At 42.4% G+C, this 25279-nt stretch overlaps 1 gene segment (V, D, J or C); it reads right to left on the reverse strand.

Moving 5' to 3' along the window:
* Nucleotides 1–13724: 13724 nt before the first annotated feature.
* LOC123789618 (T cell receptor gamma constant 2-like) overlaps nucleotides 13725–25279 on the reverse strand; it is a 38777-nt gene continuing 27222 nt past the window's right edge. Inside the window, 3 exon segments of the C gene segment in view lie at nucleotides 13725–14246; nucleotides 15867–15914; nucleotides 24407–24532. Coding sequence covers nucleotides 14107–14246; nucleotides 15867–15914; nucleotides 24407–24532 — 314 coding nt within the window.

Raw genomic sequence — 25279 nt, forward strand, 5'->3', positions numbered from 1 at the left:
CAATGAGGTATCACCTCACGCTCCTTTGAATGGTTATTATCAAAAAGAGTACAAGTAACAAGCATCATCACAGAAGCTGGGAGATGAGGAAGGGCAGGGACTCGGGGTGACTGTCCTTTGATCAGAGACCCCATGTGCTGGGGACAGGAGGCTGCCCCAAGAGCAGGCAAGCTCGATGTCTTGCAGGCCCGGAAATCCCTGCTGGGACAGAATCTCGTGGTTTCAACGTTAGTAAAGTATAAAACTGTCTTCACACTAGAGGGGAAGGATAATTCTTAAAAAAAAAAAAAAAAAGTAATAAAAGAAATCTCCTCCACCAGAATGTTAAAGAAATTATAAAGCTACAGAACTGAGGGGCACCTGGGTGGCTCAGTTGGTTAAGCATCTGCCTTCTGCTCAGGTCATGATCCCAGGGTCCTGGGTTCGAGCCCCCCAGCGGGGAGCCTGCTTGTTCTCTCTCTCTGTCAAATAAATAAATAAAATCTTTAAAAAAATAAAGTTACAGAACTGAAAGGGATCAATATTGATGCTAGATGTTATTCACGGAGCACAGGTTACCCTAGAGATGGTGTGGGGAGAAAGAGAGAGAGAGAATGAAAAAATCTAAAATTTCGTCCTTTGGGGCCTAGTGTTGCTCATGGTAATTATAATCAGTGTATATCTGTATCTGCAAGTTCATGTCAATACTGTTACTTACCAAGATTTCAGTGTAAAGGAAAAATGCAAATACACAATTTAAGGTTTAGTAAAAAACTTGTGATCTATAATTTGAATCTATTTTCTGTAAAAATGACTCCTTTTTTAACATATGCATTGAAAAAAGGGAAAGCAATAATAATCCAGAAGTGAGCACTCCTGGTGTCTATATTGTGGCATCAAATACCATTTCTTACTTCAAGTACCAGGGCTCAGTGGAGAAATGACTGAAAACAGAAATAACACAATCATAAAAGAATCAGCCACTTATCTGCCCGTTTCCTACACACTCTGTTTCAGGCTACACAGAGCTTACGAATGACAGCTCTTCTCCATGGAATTATTACCACCGCTAAGTGCAGGAGGAATCAGAGAGAATTCGAGAATTAGGAAATCGCCCCTAGGCACCCCCTAATGAGACACTGGATCAGACACTGTCCCCAGGGGTCCCCAGCTCCCTCACTGGCACTGGTGCTGCTCCTGCTGCCCTTCTGTCCCTCCCCCCACTGCTCCCCCTCCTCATCTCCCTCTGTCCCCATGGCTATGTCCACACTCTTTCTTTGTCTCCTGTCCTGTTTTTGTCCGTCCCCCTGCGTCTTTCTTTCCCCGTCTCCCCTTCTAGCTGGGTCTCCTTCTGCTGTATTTCTCTCTATCTCTCCTCTGTCTCCTCCTGATCTCTCTGTCTCTGTGTCTCTCTCTGTGTCTCATGTTTGTCTTTGTACTTCTGTCTCCTGACATCTGTCTGCCCATCCCTACTCCCTAGTTCCTTCATCTATTGACATCTCTCTTATGTATTTTATGATCTATCTCTCTCTACCTCTTTCCATAGTTACAGTAACTAAAATCTATGTCTTTCCATCTGTGTCATTTCTCTGTCTCTCTGCTATCAGCGCTTTCTTCATATGAGCCTCTTCTGTCCATCGTCCCTTTCTTCTCTCGGGTCCTCTTGTCGGGTCTCCTGGGGCCTGTGGGATGCAGGCCTGTGGGTCTGTGCTCATTACAGTGGCAGGATGGGTCCAAGCTCACAAATTCCTTACTCCTTTGGCTTCTCCTGATGATCGCACCTGGCACACAACATGACATCGGAATGATGCTGGCGGTGACGGAAGACCTGTCACCAGCATTGCTGCCCTGGGGACACGGTCATCACATACACACTAGTGCTTGTGTTTCTATCTCAGCGGGTCATGACATGTTACCTAGAAACAGTAGGAGAAACAGTCTATTTATCATGAATTATTAGAATCTTCTACGAGTTCATGACCTCTGAACAGGTCTCTCTCTCTCGTTTTGTAACCACAGTCAGGCAGGTCAGTAGTGTTCTTAACGAGCTTTGCGAGGGCATATACCTCTACTGAGAGCACTCAGAGAATAGCCTGGAAGATGCCAGATGTTTAATATGTATGTATGAGATACTGCACCATGAGTATGTTTTAGAGGAGTCTTATGTCAATAAAACTGAATAACATAGTGTGTCTTTCTTGCATAGCAGACGAGAAGAAACTGTCAGCGAACAGTATTTTCACGCAGTCAGTCTGGGCTGAGACTTGGATGGCAACGTGACTTTATGCAAATCACGACTCAACACACTGGACTGAAATAGGGGGTGACAGTGGGGGAGACAGGAAGCCAAACAAGGGCCCAGTTCCTGCTCCCGGGCCCTGTGCTCCTCGGTGCTGCCCCGCAGCTTCCCAGACAGCAGCCCCATCTCCTGCTGGTGCTGGGGCAGGGCTGGCCCAGGACGGTTTCCAGACGAGTCCAGGGGAGCCCAGAACCCTCAGCCAAAGCTTCCCATCTGCCTGCTTTTCTCACAGGCCCTGCGGCTGCCAGGTGCTCGTGGTCTGCAAGGAACGGCGGGTTCAGACCGACTGCACGTGCCTGCCAGCCTCCCAGACCTGCTGGCCTCGGAAACAGTCCAGTCACGGGGCCCAACCTGGGAGCCCAGCTCTCCGCGCAGCCAGCGATGTCATCTGATCAATGGTGCGCTGAGGGCAGACGTCCTTCTCAGTCCGGATCTCCAAAATGGGACACGTTGGAGAGGCTGAATGATACCTCCTAACTCTGGGAGGACTTCTTGCTTTGACAAGGACAGAATGATGGCTCCAGTCCAAGCCCTGCCACTTGGAGGATGTGTGTCCTTGGGAAAGTCACTGAAAATGGGAATAATAATGCTCACTCTGCAGACACCATCCATCATGGATCTGGGATTGGGCCAAGCTAGTTGCTTTGTAAATAAACACTATCAGTCAGTCTTACATATAATGTGATTCTTACAACCATTTGTTCCTTATAATAACATGTCAAGGTAATTATAACACCCACATTTGACAGATCAGCTAATTGGGACCTTTGAACTGTTCACTTGCTCAGAGCCATGTAAGTAATGGAGCCTTGATTCAAACCCAAGTGTAACGAACTCCAAAAACTGTGATGTCATCCATTCCATACATATAGAACTCAACGTGTGTGTGTGTGTTGGGGGGAAAATTTCTTTCAAGCTCTAGAGAGTAAGGGGCCGTGAGGAAACTTTCAGCAAGGTCGCAGAACCCAAGAATCTCTCACGTGCCAGGCAGCAAGGAGCAGAAGCTGTTCTTGGAGGGCAGTCATTCAGGTAACAGTGCTGGACCGCAGAAGGTAGTAGAGATTCTTCTAGCACTGGTGAATTGATAGTTGCTTGCCTTTTGTGAGAGACTAAATTTTTAAAGGTTAACAGAGGGGCTCCTGGGTGGCTCAGGCGTTAAGCCTCTGCCTTTGGCTCAGGGCGTGATCCCAAAGTCCTGGGATCGAGCCCCACATCAGGCTCCTCCGCTGGGAAAGATGATCTTTTCCCCAGGGAAAGATGCCATAAACACTGAGTCAAGGAATCCTAAGAGTAATAGGCAATTTTACAAACTAGATGGAATCTGTCTTTACAACACTGGTTAAAAGCAGATCAAAAGATGAAAACATAGAGTTACATGAAATACAGATCTGAAGTAGCAGAAGATCTCTTTCTCAGCCAGCAGAAACTCAAATAAGCATTAAACTTTTGCATACCTCATTATGAGGTTATTTCATGGAGAATTTTTTTGTATGTCACAGGACTTGTTCTTTTGAAAACAAAAGAAAGTTCACATTTTCATTCATCTTTTTGCATAGCTTTTATTTTTCTAAGACTAACAGAGGTTCTCAGTAGCAATGTATTTACTTAGTTAGAAGTTCAGAGGATGGGGGCTCCTGGGTTGGCTCAGTCGTTAAGCGGCTGCCTTCGGCTCAGGGCATGATCCCAGAGTCCTAGGATCTAGCCCTACATCAGGCTCCTCTGCTGGGAGCCTGCTTCTTCCACTCCCACTCCCCTTGCTTGTGTTCCCTGTCTCGCTGGCCGTGTCTCTCTTTCTGTCAAATAAATAAATAAAATATTTAAAAAAAAAAAAGAAGTTTAGAGGAGCAGGGTAATAATAACAGGAGGAATACCACTTACACATTCTTCCTCAAGCTTCCAGTTCTGAATCCATTGGCTTCCTACCTTTGACTTTTACCCCCACCTACTGCTGGTTGGGAGCATTACCGCTTCATTGGATGACAGCTGAGCTAGAACAGGGTCAGGGTGCTGTGCTGGGTGCTGCTTTGTTCCAGGCAAAATGCAGGTAAGCAGCAGGCAGAGAAGGAGTGTGCAAAGGGACTTACTCTATTGTATTATATGTTCATTGTCTGAACATTGAAGTTAGGAAAGAATTAAAATTAAAACTATTACTGGAATAAGGTGCCTAGAACCAAAGATTCCACCCTAAAGCACAGCTGGATCCTGAGGCCAGCGGCTACAGATGCAACAGGACAGGCGTCCGGGCTCCTGCTGCCCTGGGACGGATCCAGCGCTGATGGGCCCCTGGGGGAGGAGCGGGCGTCTGGGGCCGCCTGCCTTCTCCTGACTGTCCTTCTCCAGCCCTAGCGCGGCTCCGGCACGGAGTAGATGTGTGGCTGCGGAAGGAATGGGGTGAGAAGAGAGAAGGAGAGACATCGGGGGCACCAACAATAAAGTGTCAGCATTTTCCTTGTAAAGGAATGGCTTGACGTTTACGATCTTAGAGATTTGGAAAATAAGCACCTTTTGTTAGAGGTACTTTTGAAGAATATGAAGGGGGTGTGTCTGCAGGTTTGCGTGTTGGTCTCACCGTGTCCTGCTTCCCCTGTATTCAGTGGAAGGAACGAGGAAGCACAGTCCTCTGTCGGACGATTGGCTGAAGGTGTTATGTGGGGTCAGACATGACGTGAGCCAGTCGTGATGCTGAGGAAAAGGTAGTTTGTCACCTCCTGAGTCACGGAGAGAGTGAAAATGAAGAATCGCTCAATCGCATCATATAATCTTTGCCAATAAATCTAGATGAAGGCACTGACATAGGAATTTGACATCTTCTGAAAGTAACCAACACACACGCTGTTCGCCTGGGACAGTCTGGCTAACCCTGGGCCCCGTGCGATTATTATCAGAACGCCTTCAATCTTTCTGAAGGGTTCTTGCTTAGATGATCGATTATAGAGTCACTCTATATATAGTCAGTAGAGTTGAAACACACTTCTTCTAATTTTTAATAAAAATATTACCAAGTATGGAGACTTCACTGCTAAGGATATTACTTAACCTTGATTTAAGACAAAACGGCTTTAGTGAGGCATAATTTTCATATCATGAAATTCGTCCATTGTATATTTGCAATTGCGTGATTTTTAGTAAATGCAGACTTTTAAACCAACATCATAATATGATTTTAGAGCAATTTTATCATTGAGCAAAGTTTCTTTATTTTTAGTTAATCTCTGTTTCTACGTCCAATTCTGTATAAACCACTGATCAGCTTTCTGTTTTGTAGATGTGTCCTATCTAGGCAATTAATAGAAATTAAATCATACAGTGTGTAGGTTTTTTGGGTTTTTTGTTTGTTTGTTTGTTTGTTTTGTTTTTTTACACCTGGCTTCTTCTACTTAGCATAATGTTTTTGGGGGTCATTCATGTTGTAGCATGAGTAAGTAGTTTGTCCCTTTGTGTTGCTGAGTACTATTCCCTTGCATGCATGACAGCATTTTATAATTCACTGGTGGGGGGATATTGGAATCGTTGCCAGTTTTTGCTATTAATACTAGTTTTACTATGACCTTTGATGCAAATGTCTTTGGGGTACATTTGTTTTTATTTATCTTAGAGAGATTACTAGCAGAATATTCACTGGTTCTTATGATCAGTTTCTGTTTAATTTTTAAGTAATTGCCAAAGTTCTTTGTTCTCCAAAGTTGCTGAACCATTTTACATCCCCTCCAGCAGTGTGTGAGACTTGGTTTCCCCTTGGTGTATATATGTAGGTTGGAATGTTACTGAGCCATACAAGAGAATGAGATTTTTCCATTTGCAACAACATAGATGGACTGAGAAAGTATAATGCTAAGTGAAATAACTCAGACGGAAAGAGACAAATTCCCTATGATTTCACTCACATATGGAATGCAAGAAACAGAACAAAGAAGGAACAGAAAAACAGAAAAAAGGAGACAAAGAAAAACAGACTTACATACAGAGAATAAGCTGGTGGCTGCCAGAGGGGTGGTGTTTGGGGGATGAGGGAAATAAATAAAGGGGATTAAGAGCAGTCATTGTGGTGAGCTCTGAGTAATCAGGACTGTTGCATTATTATATTGCACCTGATACGAATATAACATTGTATGTTAATTATACTTCAATTTTTTAAGAAAGAGCTTGTTTCTCCCTGTTCTCACTGACACATGCCCGAGGGTGTCTGTTTGATGACACACATTGTAGCAGGTGTGAAGTGGCATCTCCTTGGAGTTTTCATTTGCCACTATGGACTGAATGTTGAAAATATTTTCATGAGCTTATTAGTTATTCATATATCTTCTTTAGAGAAATGTATATTTTAAGCCTTTTATTATTTTTTTTGAGTTGTGGGAGTTCTTTATACATTGTAGATGAAAGTCTTTTATAAGATGCACAAATTTTTCTCCCAGCTGTAGTCTTCATTTTCCTTATGGAGCCTTTTGAAACACATGTTTTGAGTTTTGATGAAACCCATTTCATCAGAATGTATTCTTTGATGGATAATGTATTTGGGGTCATATGTAAGAACTCCTTGCCTTAATCCCGTGTCACAAAGATCCTCTCCTGTGTTTTCTTCTAGGAGATTTTATAGTCTTAGCTCTTCCATTAAGTTTATGGTCCATCATAAATTAGTTTTCATGTATGGAAGGGGTAAGGAATTGAGTTCATTCTTCTGCCTTTGGATACCCCAGTTGTAGTTGAAGCGTTTGTTGAAAAGACTATCCTCTCTTGCGCTGAATTAACTCAGCACATTTATCAAAATCCAGGTGACCATAAACACAAGATATGATTTCTGGACTCGCAGTTCCCTTCAAGTGACATCTATGTTCTCTTTGCACCAGAAGAACGCTGGCTTAATTATGTAATTTAATTCTTCTATGAGCTTTAAAATCAGATACTATAAGGCCTTACATGAAAGGCCCGCCCTCCTGTCCCCAGGACCTCGTGTGTCAGTGATAAAGCTTTCCACACCCTCTGTGTGTGCGGTCTCATCCGTCTCATCATCCAAACCAAATTCTGGGTATGCCCCTCCCCCTACTGCTTCTGCAGGGTGACCATATCTGTCCTCCAACTTTCTTCTTTTTCAAAATTATTATGTCTCTCCTAGGTCGTTTGGGTTTTAATGTTAATCTTATTTGTTGCAAGCTTGTTCATTTATGTCCATAAAGGCTGCTGCTTTGAATAATAATAATAAATTAATGAATTTAGTAAGAATTGTCATTGTGTCAATATTGAGTCTACCAATCCATGAACATGGATCCTCTCTGCATTTATTGAGATAGTCTTTAGTTTTTCTCTGCATTGTTTTGTTATTTTCAACATACAAGATTTGCTCTTCTTCTGTTAAATTAATTCCTAAATGTTTTATTCTTTTTGGTTCCACTGCAGATGAAATTGTTTCCTAAATTTCATTTGCAAGTTGTTCGTGCTAGTATATAGAAATCCAACTGGTATTTTGTACATCGAATGTGTACCTTGTGACGATGCTGACCTTGTTTCTGAGTTCTAGTTTTGGTTTTGTGTGCAGGGAGATTCCACGGAATTATCCATACACAGGATCATGTCATCTGTGGATAAAAACATTCTTACTTTCCTTTGCAATCTCCTAGAGATCTTGACATTTTTTCTAGTTGCACTGTCTAGAACTTTTAATACCATGTGAATAGAAGTGTCAAGAGCAGACATCCCTGTCTTGTTCCTGGTGGGAAAAAGCATTCAGTCTTTCAACATTAAGTTGAAAGATACTCTTTATCAGGTTGAAGAAGTTCCCCTGTATTGAGGTTGTTTCTTCTGCCAACTGGAATAATCACTTGGTGCCCTCTAGCGAATATATCAGCTCAAGTTAAAACTTTTCTATTCTAGGTTTTACTTTTTGAAATATGTTCTGTTTTATAATTTTGGTATCCTTCATTAAAATATGTATTTGTTGGCTATTTGTTGTCATATTTTCCTTTAGTATTTTAAACATGGTTTTTTATATTATTTGAACACATTTGTTATAGTACTTCAAAGTATTTGTCTGCTAAATAGAGTATCTGCACAAACCCAAGGACAGTTTATATTGAGTTTTTGGGTTTTTTTTTTTTTTTACCTTAATAATAGACACACCTTTGTGATTCTTTGCCTGTCTTATTATTTTTTCATTGAAAAATATTTTGTTGGCAAAAACATTGTAACAGCTCTAGATTGTGACTTTTCCCCAAAAGGTTGCTTTCATTGCTGTTTCAATGCTGAGAAAGCTGATTGGACTTAATCTGTGATATTATATCCCCTGCGATATGTGGCTACTCATAACTGTCCTGTTTTCTTTTTCAATTATTTTATTTTTCAGCCTAGCTTCCTGGGGATCACTCTGTGTCTACATAGCTTCGTGGTCACCAAGACTACTTAGGGATGTCCTAGCAACTTGACTAAGACTTCACCTCTGCCACATGGATTGGTTGTGGGCATTGGGGAGCACATTCATATTTCAGGCAATTAGCACATAGACCACATGTGCTAAAGTATGTCTTCTCAGCTTATACATTTTCTGAGTCTTTTCATGGCTCCTTTGCAAATACTGATCACCTCAAGGTCGAACAGCAGTGTTTGGCTGGCTTGGGCTTTGTCGAGTCTCTGTTAAGCGTGCACACAGCTTCAGCCAAGCACACGCTTGCTGCAGCCACAACGCCAACCACAGACCAGCAGAGCCCCTGGCCTTCCTGCTTGCACACCACACGGCTTGTCCGCTCACCTCCACATCACTTCCCACCCCAAACTAACTGAGCTCCTTACACTGTGTAGCCCTGCTGCCAGTCCTCATGGCCTGTCCGATCCTAGAAAAACTTTCATGCTCACGGAGCTGGGTGTTGGGAGGTGGGGGAAGGGTGGGAGCCGCTGTAGGCAAGTGCACAGCTGTTGTTCCCTGGATTCTGCAGCTTTTCAACCATAAACAATTCTCAGTTGTTGCAGCATTTGGACATTTCCCAACCACCGATACAGTTAGTTTTGTTGATCTAGTCCAGGTTTATAGTTGTCATCCATGAGAAGTGCTGTTGACCATAGACACAGGGCCTTGTTAACTTTCACTTTTAAATCGTGCAAAGCATACATATTACTATGTTTTAATTAAATGTTTCACTTTATTTAAGACTCCCAAATAATTCCAAGACACGTCAGCTCCTTGTGGCTCAAATGACATGAGCTTGACAGGTGGACATTAAGCCCAGAAACAGGAAGACCTGGTATGACCGTCTCCTCAGACTCATTTCCGAGTGAGAAGGCGTTTAATCTGCCCCGGTGTCTCTACACAGTTTCATAGGCTGGAAAACGAAGCTTCCAATAACTATACCCTTATCTACTTATGTTAGCACAGACTTCACCTGAACTGTGAAGCTAAGGTGTGGGACACACGTTTTCTTAATATTCTCTGCTATTCATTCTCTTGTACCAGATTCATTCTTGGCTATAATGCAGACGGACGTTCTCAGGAGAAGAAAATGTCCTATTTGAGGTGTATTATCTGACAAGATTAAAGCACCTGAGAGGCAGGCAGCTTCCTCTGTGTGCGAGTAGGTTCTGTCCCTCACCTTGGTCTTCCCGTGGCTCCTCTTTTTTATGTTCCTTCCCTGATTGTGAGAATAACACATGCTTTTTATAAAAACGTGCATAAAACTCTAGTCACAGAACCTGTCCTTCAAACTCTGCGACCACATCAGTTTAATGTGTCGCTTGCTCAGTTTGTGTTTGTAATTTTACATAATTGTGGCCATATGGCCAATATTATTTATACCCTGCTTTAAAAATTATAATGTAAAACTAATAAAGTCATTTTGCTGTAGAAATTTTGGAATATTCAGAAATGATTGAAGTCACCTGGTTACTTTCTTCTTGTCTTTCTGATTTGCAAATATGTATTTAGCTTTTTATTTTTATAAATATGGTTCTGTGGGATATACAGTTTTTTCATTACATGAAATGTAATGAATTTGTTTGATAGCATGAGCATACTGTTGTATACAACATAAATATAATTTTAAGAGGATGCAAAATATTGTGGAGAAATATAATAATTATTTCATTTTTCTTCTACTTCCAGACATTAAGATTTTTTCCAATTTTAGAGAAAAAAATGTACATAATAGAAAACAAGTATTATTTCATCAGAGATATTTCCTGAAGAGATAAATACAGAATGTCATGACAGGGTCAGATGTGCATTTGTCCAGTTCAGATCAGCTCCATCGGTGCTGTTCTGAGAACGGACCAGATGACAGAAGTGCCACCAGGAAGGGTGTGGGAGGCTGAGGCTTCACCAGGAAGAGTTTCTTAAAGTAGAAAAAGGGGTGAGGTGGCTTTGCAGATACTGGCCTTCGGACCCAGATCTCAAGAACTCAGTGGTGTGGTCACAGTTAGAACCTCCGGTGTCAGGAGTGGAGTCGCATATACACCAGGTCCGCTGAAGTTGCCTAAGCCAGATGTGAGTGTATAACTTACCCTGAGAAAAGACTCTGCCACCCACGCTGGGCTGAAGCGGTAGCATGGGGCGCATGCTCATTGAAGCCAAGGCTCACCCGGAAGTTGCCTCTCATGCACAGAACAAGAGGAGTGAAGTATACGGTGAGAATGTGCTTCGAGTCAGACTATAAAAGCCTAAAGCAGTGATCTCAGCAGTAGAGTTCTCTTCCCCAAGAACTAGGCAGATTGGATCCCAGGACTGAGCACTCTCTCTGTACCATGCTTGGGTGGGGGTGGGGGTGGGGTGGGGGCGGGGACACTTGCTCTTTGTGCTCACATTCCTGAACAGCCCTCCTCTGCTCCACCCCCAGCACACTTACCTGAAGCGCATGACTTCTCTTGAGCCTGGCTCTGCTGGACCCTACAGTCACTTGTCTCCTTAGAGGGACTGAGATGACTGAGTCTATGACATTCAATGACACAGTTGAACTCTGGGCCTGCATGTGTCTGTGTTCTTGTGAGGAAAGAAGCACCTGCTGTGTGCCATCTGCGGTCTACCTGTGCTGGTAGCTTCACGGGCACGGGTCTCATGTCACCTGTCTACACTGACACAATGAGACCGAAAGTCCGAGCCTCAGTAAATCACCTGCCGTGGAAAAGCGCAGATCGGGGTGGAATGTGGGGGACCCCCGAGTGCTACAAGTCTGCGTGCTGTTTCCTTCAGAACAGTGTCATCGGAGTGGCCTGAGGGTGCGGCGTCTCCACAGTCCTGGTCATACGACCCCAACTCACGTAGCAGCTGCTGGAATGAACTTGGGATAAAATAGGGGGACCCCCACGCACAGCCTGACAGGATATTTGACAGCATGCATGTGCAGATGTATTTTTTCTTTCCATTAGCTGTGGCTTTTGGGGAGTGAGCTAGTTGGCTGTGGTTTAACTGTCCTTATTGTATCTTTCAACACCCAAGCTACCACTTGAATAGCTCCAACCAGTAGGGGCCGGTTTGACTTCAAGTATTTTCCACAAATCAACACATTTGACGGAGCATGTAGACAAAAAAAGCCTGAGAAAATAGAACACAGTTACTGATGTGGGAAACAAAGGCAGAAGAACAATTTCCTGACTACTTACAGCCCATTGACAAGTCCTTGAAAGAGGCAGAGTGACATTCCTCTAGGGACTCAACTGCCTGGATGTTAATTCTCTGTTAAGGGCAAAAAACAATACTAGCCCAACTACACGCCACCCCCCACCCCCCACCCCCCACCCCCCACCCCAAGATCCTCTAAGTCTACTTTAACATATAAAAATTCCTTCAGAAAATTCCTTTACCTCTAACCCCCCCAAGATACATGTTGGCCATCATCCCCCAAGCATATGGCCCACAGATATACATCTGAAGGGTCTCATGACTAAGGTTTTATTAGAAGGTAATAAATGACATTTTCCCAACAATAGCTAGCCCCTTCAAGGTCCTGGAAACTGTGCTTCCAAAATTCCTTAGAGACTTGCCTATCCCCTAACCCCATCCAAACTTGAAAGTATATAGTGGGCCACTCCTCATGACCCCATTGCAGGTCTTTCTGCCCATGGGTCCTGTTCCCGTGCTTTAATAAAATCACCTTTTTGCACCAAAGATGTCTCAAGAATTCTTTCTTGGCCATTGGCTTCGAACCCTAACGTTCTTTCGTATATCAATCACCAACCAGTGCCCTCCTGCCACCCACACCGTCTCCTACATGACCACCCTCTCTCTCTCTGCACCTCCCAGTCCAGGGCAGCCCAGGTTGGGTTGGGGAAGGAAGGTGCTAAGGAGTTGGAAGCCATAGGAGACACTGTCTGGGAGCCCCAGCAGTGACATCAGCCCACACAGCTTTAGTTATTTGCCAGTTTACCCTCAGTGCCTCTGTGCTTTCCAGGTGCAGAAACAGTTCCAGATCTCTAAGTAGAGGCCCAGGCATTTGCCCAAACAGATCTGAACAAATTTTTGAGAATCAAGGAGTAGATCGAAATTAAATTTCCTCTTCTTTTATCTGCTGGGTCTTATGTTGTTTCCAATGGGAACCTCTACTTGGTTTCCAAAAGGGCATGTTTCACGGAAACTGAGGCTGATTGTAAATAGACAAAACATCCTTCCAATTTGAAATGGGACATTGTTTGAATTCTAATATATAAAGCTTATTACACTAAATGCATTCATAGTGAAAATAGAAAAATATACAACCACTAATTTTTTTTACCAACTTCCCACACAGTGAACATTTTGTTTTACACCCATGTTTGTAGAAATAATACACATACATGCAAATGAGTATCCAGCTGGTAGTGTGTGTGCATGTGTGTTTCTATTGTTTCTAACTTAGAGCTGCAAACAGTAGAGGCTAATGCGGCTGAGGACTTGCTTGTACCCAACATAATTACCTCATCTCACCCACACGACTCCAGGAGACTAATCACTGTAACTCCATTTGACAAATGAGAAAATTATGTCACAGAGAGCTGTAGAACCAAGATCTAAGCTCCAGCACTTGGGGTTCAGAGTCCAGCACTTATCCCCTCCACCACCCTACCTTTCCAGTGTTAGTTGCAGCTCTCATGGGATTCTTATGAGGCCAAAAAACATGATGCCTGTGACACACTGGGATAGATCTGAGCACAACTGCCAGTCATGCGACAGGTTATACTGTTACCGCCAGAGTCTGAATCTGCTGAACTCTGAAGGAGAAATAACCTGGGCACCATCACTGGCTGTGGCTCCCCTGGGGCCAGTGCCCCAAAGAAGGCGTCATAAGGACTGTCTCAGGGAAAGAAGTAGAAATGTGGAATTGACCATTGTTACAACCAACGCTGACTTACAAGGCTTAGTTGTCACACTGTCCCTTACCTTGAACTCTTAGTTAGATTGCACCAAATGAAAGAACACAGAGACAAAAGTAGATTTTTGATTGCTTTTATTGTGCTTATTATAAAAAAAAAAAACAGTACAAGCTTCAGGTAGCAAGGATGGCGGCTTCCAGGTACGTAAACTAAAAGGTTTCCAGGCAATCATCTGGTTAAAGAGTCCAGGACTCTGGCTCTACCCAGAGGCATGGGGACCGGGTGGCTGAGGGGCTGGTGGACACTACGGAGAGAGCAGTGCTGAGACCCCTGTGGATGGTCCCCCAGCCCCGCCCCTGAGTCATGACAGCATTTGTTCTTGCTGCAGAGTGAAAGTTTCTGTTTGCTCAGCGGTTTGTAAACCCGTTCTGCAATAACGACACAAGACAAAAAGACACATGTGAACTGAAATAACCCAATCTCAGAATGAAAGCCCTGGTAGATCCTCAGCAGACACTTTTAGCGACAATAGCCAATGGAGATGGGTGGAGCCTTGGTGCCACCATGTGTTAGCTCTTCCCATTGCCACAGAGCGCTGGTCTCCCAAACAGACAGATGGCGATGATGGCGGAGTAGACCAGGCTCTTCAAGAGGAGGAGGACGTAGGTGTAGTAGGCAGACGTGTTCGTGAGCTGCAGCTGCAGGGTGTCTGAAAGAAGCATTTTATTAATTTCACATATTGTTTTGAAAGGCTAAGACTTTTAATGGGTGAGGGGTGACTGTATCTGATGACTTAGGTTGAAGTGACACTCTCACACCAGCACAACCAGATAGTTAACACCTACACCACCATCACCACCACCACCACTGAGACAACTCAGAACCCAGTTTGCAGGTCAAGTCAGTCAAACACCTGTGAAATTCACCTAGAATTTTCCAAAGTATTAAAAGTAACGTTGTGTTTATAATGAGTGAATCCAATGGGAAAAATGCATTGGTGATAAATAGCTTTTAGCATTTTTTCATCCCCACTGTGTCTCTAAGCAAGAGTAAGAGGCAGTATCCATTAAGTACAAACTAAACGTCATTTGTTTTAACAACTTTGCTTGTAAAGCTTAAATCTTACTTAATTTTTTCAATAACATATGAGATTAACATATTTCTTCCCATTTTACAAATAAACTGAGGACAGAGAGAGAAGCCATTTGCCTGATTTCATGCAACTAGTAAGTACTAGAACCCAGATTTCAATCCCAGCAACACGGCATTTAAAGACACTTTCTCAGCTGCTCTGAGATGTAATTCTGCATCTCCATGTGCAATAAATACCCAAGGCATCAAAATGATTAAACAACAATATAAAGTCGGGTGATGATGATATTGAAGATGATGGAGATGATGATGATAATTAGAGTCCAAAAGTCCCTGATATTGAACATGGAGAGTGGATCACCAGGGCTAGAACCAATGATCCTCGTCATTTCCTTTCTACATATGTGGGGAGAAGAGCCAGGAGCTAGTACTTATCAGGTAACCACTAAATGAGATACCACGTATGTCACGTTATATGTTAGATGTTATTTGTGTCGTTTTTGGTGGGTTCAGAAAATGTAAATACTTTACCCATATCCATGCAACTGATAATTAAAAGAGTAGAGTTTAAGTCCAGTCTGGGGCACCAGAAGCCTTGCACTCACACCCCCTCCCCACGTGTGCACCTGTCACAGGGTCTTGGCTTTGGGAATTAGAGGAAGAATAAAAACTGAGTAAGTACATGAACTCTCGATTCAGATGGTCTGAGTTGAAGATGTAGACCTCACTGTGTGGCACGGAGACTTAAATAATTTTAGCTCCTTGCCTTCATGTGTAAAATGGGAATAAAATCCTTCACAGTGAGTATTAAGAGAATTAAACAAAATGCCCTCGCAGTGCAGCACAACACCTTCTGTACAAGAAACTCTCGGTGTCACTTCATGTTATTAACTACCAGCAAGAACAAAGACAAAAAAATCTAGAAGCAACTTGATATCAAGGTTTCCTCAGTCAGTAGTAACAAAGGCTGCAGAAGTGAACGGAGTCCAATGTTGGAAGAATTCAGAGCACATCACTGCAGCCCTAATTTATAGTCCTCTCCCACCCAAACCGGCATTTACTGTGTGAACATGACTTCTGCGAAACGATGGATTGACCTCAAATATCGCTCAGTCTATTTGGCAAGAGCCAGCCATTCTGAGGTTTCTCTCTGAAGCCAGAGAAGCTCAAAGGTTATTTGCTCAGGTGGGAAAAATGCTGTCGCGTAACATAGAGGCAAACATAGCCAAACACTTACCATCTTCATCAGTCAGAGAAGCGTGTGTGGAGTTAATAGCAGTGAATTCTAAAAGAAATGAGAGCAAGTATTATTCAATTGTTCAAAACCATTCTTTGACATATGTCTGTGTTGTGGGTTAAAGGATGGATGGAGAGATAGAATTTGTAAACAGAGAGGAGAGAGCCATTACTTATATGCATTGTTCTGAGTCTGTGTAATTCAGCAGATCAATCCATATATTATATTTCTGCACATGAAGATGCTGAAATTCATGAATGATGTATTTTTTTCTTTTTTCCTCACAACTGGAGGGTAATGCCTAACACTATCTTGTTTTCCTTTTATGCTCAAAGCTCCTAGCACAGAGCCTCCCGCAAAGTAGGTGACCTATAAATACTTGCTGAACAGAAAAATAACAAAACAGTGGCTGCTGTGCAGTTCTCGGCACCCACTGCCGACATGAAGGGTTGCTACCAAAATGAATTCATCCAATGCTAGAATGCACAGCAGAATCTTACATGTTGGAAGGAGTCTGCTTTAGGTAGATTTCCCCTCTAGGCAAAAGAAAGCAGCCCTACCTTTCAAATCATGCACTCCCCCATATCCTCAACACCGACACATGATTTTCTGGAGTGGCGGGTGGCATATGCAGTTATGACGACAATACTAATGAAAGCCAATACCTATTGAGTGATTATTACTGTGCCAGGCACGAGGTAAAAGTTCACAGGCATTATCTCATCTGATCTCCCTGTTACCCTGATATGAGCTGAATTTGGAGGACTTCACGTACATGGAAGAAGGGAAGATTTAAGAGTCTAAGTACCTTGCCAAGAATCATACCGGTGATTGTCAGAACCCGCACTCAGAGCGTGGTTGTGGGCGTTTAAATGAATTAGAGCAGGTGGAAAGCACCTTGTAAAACAACCCATTGAAATCAAACATAACTCCCCCACTGTGGCCTCTCAGACATCATCTCTTCCAGATATTTTCATTAGTCTTAGCAAATACAGAAGCTCAGCATTTAAATGCAGGGCTAGAATGATGGGCCAACTCACATGATAGTTGTCTGAATACATAAAACCTGAGGTGAGAGCTGTATTTATCTACAGTGTAGAAAGACAAAACAAGCAAAACACTCCACATACATACAAAGACAAAAATCCTTAAAATGATCATTGACCATTGGATGCAGGAAGAGAGAGTTGCCAGGTTGTTTTGGTCTGTCCTTTTTCTGGTCCGTGTGTCCTTGTCCACACAGACATGGTTCTGGTGTCTAATTTCAAGCACTCCACACAAACTTATTTTGGTTGTGCTCTTGAAGAAATGAGTTTGAGGTATAAGCTTTGGGGTAAATCCCAAGAAGGAAAATGTGAATATAATTATGTTAAATGTTAAACTATCTTAAAGAGCTCACGTTAAAGTACATTAAATATCTTTTTTTTCCATACAGTGACTTCATTCATCATATTGTACACCTGAAACTAATATAACACTGTATGTTTACTAACTGAAATTTTTAAAAATTTTCAAAAAAAGATAAATAAAAGTATCTTATCATCATTCATTGATTCACTTAAAGACAGTAGGGTAACAATTTTCATAATAAAATTAGAATGCGTGTCCTAGTTGCCCTTTCTCAATCGAGGTTGATCAAAAATGTGGACAAGATGAATTTTATCTCTCTTCCGAATTACTTCATTGTTCTGTACTTTCCTGTATATACACATATATATATACAAGCTTTCATCAAAAAACGAAAACAACCAAAAACTCCCATGACCAGCGCTAGAAATCTGCCGTAGAATTGTATTAACAGAAGTGCCCTCATTAGCTTTGTTGCTATGAGAAGACCTTGGGAAACATTCCTTTCAGAAATAAGTGCCACGTAAAACACACCAGATACACAGGAACTTCTCCCTTACCATAATCATCACCATGGAACTTCCTGTACTTTCCACTTTTCTGTACACACTAGAAAAATCAAAACCTAACAGGATACTTCAGCCCAGTGGTTGCATTAAATTTATGCCTTGCTCATTTGCTTCCTCTCTGTTAGCTGTAGAAATAAAAGATTGGGGCTGTCTGTGTCATCTTACTTTAGTTAGTTTTAGGAAAGAATATAAATAAATCAGTAAATATAAGAATGAATTCATCTATGTTATGTTTTTAACAGTGAGCATTTTCACTGACATAATTTCATTTGCTCTTCATCACAGGTCAGGAGAAAGAAAGGTAACTGTTTCACCCTAGTTTGATCATTGGACAAACTAAGAATCAGGGAAATAAAAAATATTTAACTCGGTAAATTCTAAAGATCTAATTGGCTGTATTTATCAACATATTCATGAATCAGGCATCATCCTATCTAGCACGTAGGGGGGAACTCCAAAGGGCTACAGGAGAGAGGTTTTTCAAGATAGAGAGGGAGTGGAAAAGAAATTATTAGCAAGAAATCCATTGGTTTAGGTAAGGTCACCCTCCTTGGGGGAATGGATGGAGTCAGTCAGTAAGTTCCTAGTGCTGACAAGGAAATTCCCATGACCACTGGTTACAGGTTCCAGTTCTGGGTGTTGAAACTGCAGCTGGGGAGCTATGAAGCCTTGGTTTACTGACTTGTGGTCTTAAGCTAAGCGAGTATATTTTGAGCCTGTGGTTTTCCTTGTTAACAGCCCTGCCTTTTGATCAGATTCTCAGCTTAACTGAGCGATGGGATCAAAATTGAGGCATTACCACCACTCTCAGCAACTGCTCTGAAGTTCTCACAGTATTTGTTGTTCCTCTGGGTGATATTCACAGGTCTTGACCTTTTTGCTTAACCCTTGTGACATTCACAGGTTACCACTTCAGCTTTATGGTTTTTGAGTTGGTCCTTCTCTTTATTGTGATGTTCCAGACTTAGAAAGATCATATGCTTGGAGATTACTGGCTTTGAATTTGCATGTCAAGCTTCTGAGAGAACATAACACACCAAGCAGGTTGTTATGATGCCTCTAAACAGGATAACTCCCCGTGTTTGGAGTGCCATTTGATGCCATGGTCCCCAAGACTCAACGCAATTGAAATCACATAAGCAAGAAATACTCTGCTGAAGGAGTCATTCTTTTAAGCCAAGTGGCTTGGCACCGTGATCTGATCTTACTGGGTTTTAACTTCCCCGGTAGTGTTCATCTGGGTGTAGCACGTGGTGTTGCCGACAGCACAGATCCAGCCTTGCTCAGCTGAGTCATAATCCAGGGCTATCTGACTTTCAAGCACTGCTTTGGCCAGAGTCTAAGGACTTTTGTTGGGCAGCCATTGCTTTAGGAGGGATTCTGCAACGATTTCAAGAATGAAGAACATATTGATCATACCTCATTTACATTTATCCCTAACCAGGGAAGTAGGGCCAGCCAAAGGAGTGAATCCTGGTGGATTAAGTGAATCCTGGTGGCTTTTTGGTAGTCCCTATTAACTCTGGATGTAACTTTAAGGGAGTCAACCAATGAGATATCTTATTTACCTTGAGAAAAATTAGGACCAGGGTTAAATTTTCTCATATCCTGAAATAAAATGTTGCTCTAATTCCAGAGGTTAGGCCCCTTGGCAATGATCTGACAGATACAGGCCATTTCCAGAGTAAAGGAAATGAAGAGAGGGAGAAAGGATTTCATATTTAGTTCAAGTATGACGTCTTGAACCCCTGTTTAGGTGAAAGCAGTCTGTTTGGATGTCAGCTACTTCTCTGTCTCTCCATTTGGTTCAGAAACTAGCGTCCGGGCAGGACCCAGTGTCAGGTGGAGACTTCCGTAGTTGTCGGATGTGTACAAAGTTCAAGCTTTCGTTTTATAGCAGGAGCACTTGGTAAGGTCCCCCTTCTACTGGGATTTGAGGGCTGTCTTCCTCTGATGGTGTGTCTAAAATACCTAGTCATCAGGCTGTAACCTGTGACCGACAGGACCCTTTTTATTGTGATCTAAGAAGGTTTCCATAACCCGATGAGGACAGGCTTGATCATCAGACATTGGAGACTTACTCTAGCTGGTCAGACCAGCAGGCCACACAAAGCATCAGGGGAAGGTTGTACACTGGACAGTCCCAGGAATTTTTCAAGGTTTTCCTAAAGGTTCCTGTGATTTTCCCTGTGAAGTAGGAGCCTTGGTCATGGGAGATCACAGAAGGTTTGCCCCAAGGGGGAAACCTATTTTTTAACAGTGCTTTGCCACAATGAGGGCATCAACCTCTTAACAGAGAAAGGCTTTAACCCATCCAGAAAATATACACACAATGACAAGGGCAAATACTAAGTGGCAGGGGAATGAAGTCCAGCTGCGGGTATTCAAAGGGCCCAGAGGGAGGAAGCAAGAAGCCTCCGGAGAAAAAACAGTTTTTCCAGGCTTATGGATCTGACAGGTTAGACACTGATGGAAAACCATTTTGTACTCATAGAAGTCTTCCCAGTGATGTCTATTTATAACTTGAGTCATCTTAAATGCCCTGTGGTGGGTGAAGGAATGAAAAAACCAAAACCAAGAGAAATGGGGTTTGTCAGGGAGCCTGGAAGAACCAAGTGGCTGTCCTGGTTTTTCCCTTAGCCCTGAGTTTTTCTTTACTACACTGCCATATATGCCCTCTTTACTTTCTCTGATTCAGAAACAGACCGGTGCCACGTTACAAGGACATCAGGACAGCCCAAGACTGGCAACAAGGGGCCATTTTTTGTAGAACCAGAATGGATCTTACCTACATTTCCCACAATCATACAAATACAAGATCAAGAAAACTTTCTAGACATACAAATGGCTAACAGACACATGAAAAAATGTTCAAAATCATTAGCCATCAAGGAAATTCAAATCAAAACCACACTGAGATACCACCTTACGCCAGTTACAATGGCAAAAATAGACAAGGCAAGAAACAACAATTGTTGGAGAGGATGTGGAGAAAGGGGATCCCTCCTACATTGTTGGTGGGAATGCAAGTTGGTACAGCCACTCTGGAAAACAGTGTGGAGGTCCCTTAAAAAGTTAAAAATTGAGCTACCCTATGATCCAGCCATTGCACTACTGGGTATTTACCCCAAAGAGACAGACGTAGTGAAGAGAAGGGCCATATGCACCCCAATGTTCATAGCAGCAATGTCCACAATAGCTAAATCGTGGAAGGAGCCGAGATGCCCTTCAACAGATGACTGGATTAAGAAGATGTGGTCCATATATGCAATGGAATATTACACAGCCATCAAAAAGAACGAGTTCTCAACATTTGCTGCAACATGGACGGCACTGGAGGAGATAATGCTAAGTGAAATAAGTCAAGCAGAGAAAGACAACTATCATATGATTTCTCTCATCTATGGAACATAAGAACTAGGAAGATCAGTAGGGGAAGAAAGGGATAAAGAAAGGGGGGGTAATCAGAAGGGGGAATGAAACATGAGAGACTATGGACTATGAGAAACAAACTGAGGGCCTCAGAGGGGAGGGGGGTGAGGGAATGGGATAGACCGGTGATGGGTACTAAGGAGGGCACGTATTGCATGGTGCACTGGGTGTTATATGCAACTAATGAATCATCGAGCCTTGCATCGGAAACCGGGGATGTACTGTATGGTGACTAACATAATATAATAAAAAATCATTAAAAAAAAAAGAAGAAACCTTTCTAAGAAGTTTTCTTTGACAATGCTTCCCATGTAATTTGACATACAAAATAAGCCAAATTAGTTTAACAAATCCTTTGGAATGTTCCAGGTCTAAGAGACTTAAGCAGACCAAAACTCTAAAGAATACAAGCAAACAAAGAAATGTTTGTCCTTTTGGCAGAGAGACCAATTGTAATGCTTCACCAGCTTACTCTTGATATAAGAATTCTTCATTACAATCTTAGTCAGTCCCGACCACACATAATATTCCTTTCTTAAGATCCCCTTTGTACAAACCTCTACAACTTTCTCTTTTACACTCAGATTTTATTCTGAGTTTACCCTCTTTGCTTGTTTGTTTGTTTTTTAAGATTTTATTTACTTATTTGAGAGAGAGAGAAAGCACAGAGGGAGAGGGAGAGGGAGAAGCAGGGTCCCCACTGAGCAGGGAGCCTGATGCAGGGCTCGATCCCAGGACCCTGAAATCATGACCCGAGCCAAAGGCAGACACTTAAGCTACTGAACCACCCCGACACCCCAGTTTACCCTCTTTGGATGACCAGTCTTCCTTTAGGACAAAATCCTTTTTTTTCCCCTCAAAAAATATATTTCCATTCCTCATACTTTTTCTTAGTAAAAAACACATCTTACTTTCCTTACATTCTGGGTTGTTTCCCGTATTATTTCCAGCAGTCTGCATGATATATATTAGAATTCTTAACCCTTAGAAACCTTCACTTTTAAAGAAAGCTGGTAAGCAAGCAGTTGTGAACTGTTAACCAGCATTCTTTAGATTGGCAAACTAATTCATACATTTCATAATTTCTAGAAATGTGTGCCTCCTCCTAAAACAATCTTCAGTAAATCACAAAATATGTTTATGACCAGGCCCACATTTATCTTCAGTTTCTCCGCAATAAAGAAACCAAAAGTAAATAAACCTATGTCTATTCAATAATACTTTAGTATTTTATCTTGCTTGGAAATGATCTAGATATTTAATGAATATAACTTAAATTAGCAGGTGACCTGTCTCAGCAAAACCTTAAGGTTTTAAGTTCCCCAAAACATTGAGAAACTATTTAAAACTTTAGTTAAAATATTATGTATTTTTTACATCTATTCTATGTACTTGTTCCTAATAGTTTAGGTGAGATTTCCCATAAAAACTTAATGAGATGTGGGGAAGAAGGAGTGAAACAGGTGATGGGGATTAAGGGGGTGCACGTGTCCTGATACACACAGGTGATGCATGGAAGTGTTGAATCACTATATTGTGCACAGGAAACTAATATAACACAAGTGTGTTAACTAACTGGAATTCAAATAAAAACTTAAGAAAAAAAACCTTTTAAAACATCAAAGTCCATCATTCTCCCAAGCTATTTCCTGTAACATTTTATAACAGAGATCACATCTATTTGCTTGACTTCTAGTAAACCCAGACACCTGAAATTTCTAATTTTAGTGCTGATAAAGCAATAAAGATATGTCTATTTTACTTAAACCCACAACCATCCCTGGCTTCTGTCAGTTTTTTCAGGACCCCTTCTGCAGGCCTTGGAATTTACCAGAATGTCCACTCGGCTGTTTAAGGGAACAATGTGCCAGTTTGCCAGAAACCACCCAGTCTCATCAACTCTGGGAGGGGCTCATTTGGGGGCTGTCCTAGGGAGGTAGATATGGGGTGTCTATAAAGCCATAAACGTGGCAGACTTCTGTTTATGGCTGTAGTCTTTTCAGAGTGGAAAACAATTCAGACTAGAATGAGAGCTCCAAGGAGCAAAGAGGGGAGCAGAAGGAGTTCCATCAGTCTTAGAGTCTTTTGTTTTGGGTTCTTCTTCCACGGTTAATTTTTCATCAGCCTTCTGCAATGAGTCTTTCCATGAAACGACCTTGGAATGGTTAACTTTTTGGAGGCTTCTATTTAATTGGGGCACCCTTATATTTAATTGCACGATGATCTTCTCTAATTAAAAAGTACCCCATAGGCCATTGTATGTAGGTTGTCATTGCCCTGAGGTCTGGCAGCACTTGGGTAGGACACTAGCCTCAAATGGAGTTAACCCACACCCCAGTCCCACCATACCTGGCCGCAAGTGAGTTGTACCCTACGTTTCTCTCCAGCATTATTTTGGGGTCTTCAACCGGATGGTTACCATGCCAGTTCCTCAGTACACAAAACAAGCTTTTAAGATTTTACAATTTTGCTAGATAGCTGTAACCTGGGATTAGAGTCCTTAGATGAAAAGTAAACAGGTGTATCAGAAAGCTGTGTGCTTAACTCTGTAGACTTGAAGGATCCCATTTGCTACGGCTTTGGGCTTCTCAGAGCCAAACTATCATCTAAAAGGGAAATGTCTGGCAATGGGGATTGTGTGTTTTACACGGTAGCTCCTTGCGCAGATGTTTTCTTGAGGTCGAGGGTAACCTAGTGTTGATCCAGCCCGTTTTCTTACCACCTGGTACTATCAAGGGGGTGTTCTCGAGGTGCACTCAAAGCCTCTAAATGCTTGACTCATGCCCACCAATTTTTGTGGCTTTTTCCACCTTTCCCTGTTAACAGTGGCTTTATATACAGTGAAGACTAACAATTATGTGCACAGTAGTGTATGGACAGTAACGATGTTACCGAGTTCTGGCCACATGAAGACTGTGTGCACTGCCAACAAATCTCCTGGAAATTTGCTGAGGTTTCCACTTGGGGAATTTGGTCTGAAAGGTTAGGGGCTTGGCTCTGAGCCGACCCTCCTGCCAGTTCAGTTGGACTCTGGGCAAATACGCCAGCTCAACAGGGCTCCAGACAAACAGGCTAGTACAACCTAACATTGGCATAACACTCTGCAGACTAAGCTGGCCTACCCTGTAAAGCAAAGCCAATTAGATGAGGATTCGAGCACACAGAGAATGGAGCTTAGAACCAAGAACTCACCCACAGCCCTTGGAACAGCCGAGAAAGATCCTGAACTCGAAGGGCTCACAGTTACCACTTCTCTGTTTCGCCTAGTCTTTGAATGCCCCTGGAAGTCCATTTTTGATTCCAGCATTGTCATCAAAACTGTTAAAGAACAAAAATTCAACCAAGTAAATGTTAAAGATCAATTGTTAAAGATTGATCAATCGACCAATTTATGACTTAGGCAGCATCCCATCTAGCATGTAGAGGGGAGCTCCAAAGGACTACAGAAATGGAAAAGTTTTTACAATAGAGAGTGAGTGGAAAAAGGAAATTCCTAGCAAAGAATCCATTGTTTTAGGCAAGGTCACCCTCCCAAGGGGATCAGAGAGGTCAATTGGGAATCTTTCTGGTGCTGACCAGGAAATTCCCATGTTGACTGTTTAAAGGTTACTCTTCTGAGGGGTTGAAATTGCTCTTGGTTTAGGTATTAAGTCTTGGTTTTAGTGACGTGGGGCCTTAAACTAAGTGTTGCCATTTGAGTCTGCGGGGCTTTTTTTTTTGACACTCCAAGAAGACCAATACTTACTTCAGAAATTTAGACTTGTGTATTGAAAGGTCTTCACATGTCTTGTTATGTGTTTCCCCCTCAATGCTTAAAAAGTGCTCATTAACCACAGGGAAAAGTACAAACTGGTTCCTTCTTAGGGGCCCTCTGGGGCCTTGGTCTGTGGTGTTAATGCCAAGACCCGACTTCTGAGTCTAGAGGTTACCAGATCACAGCCAGGCCAGAGCACTTTCAGCCGCCTGCCCACACTGTCTAAATATGTCCCACGTCTGTACCAATGGGGCTCCTTTGGGTCACCATCCCTGAATCACAAGTGACCCGAATGATTAGGAAAAGGATAT

This window comes from Ursus americanus, chromosome 3 (genome assembly GCF_024610735.1).
Source record: "Ursus americanus isolate L20-20 chromosome 3, mUrsAme1.1.p, whole genome shotgun sequence".
Taxonomy (NCBI): Eukaryota; Metazoa; Chordata; class Mammalia; order Carnivora; family Ursidae; genus Ursus; species Ursus americanus.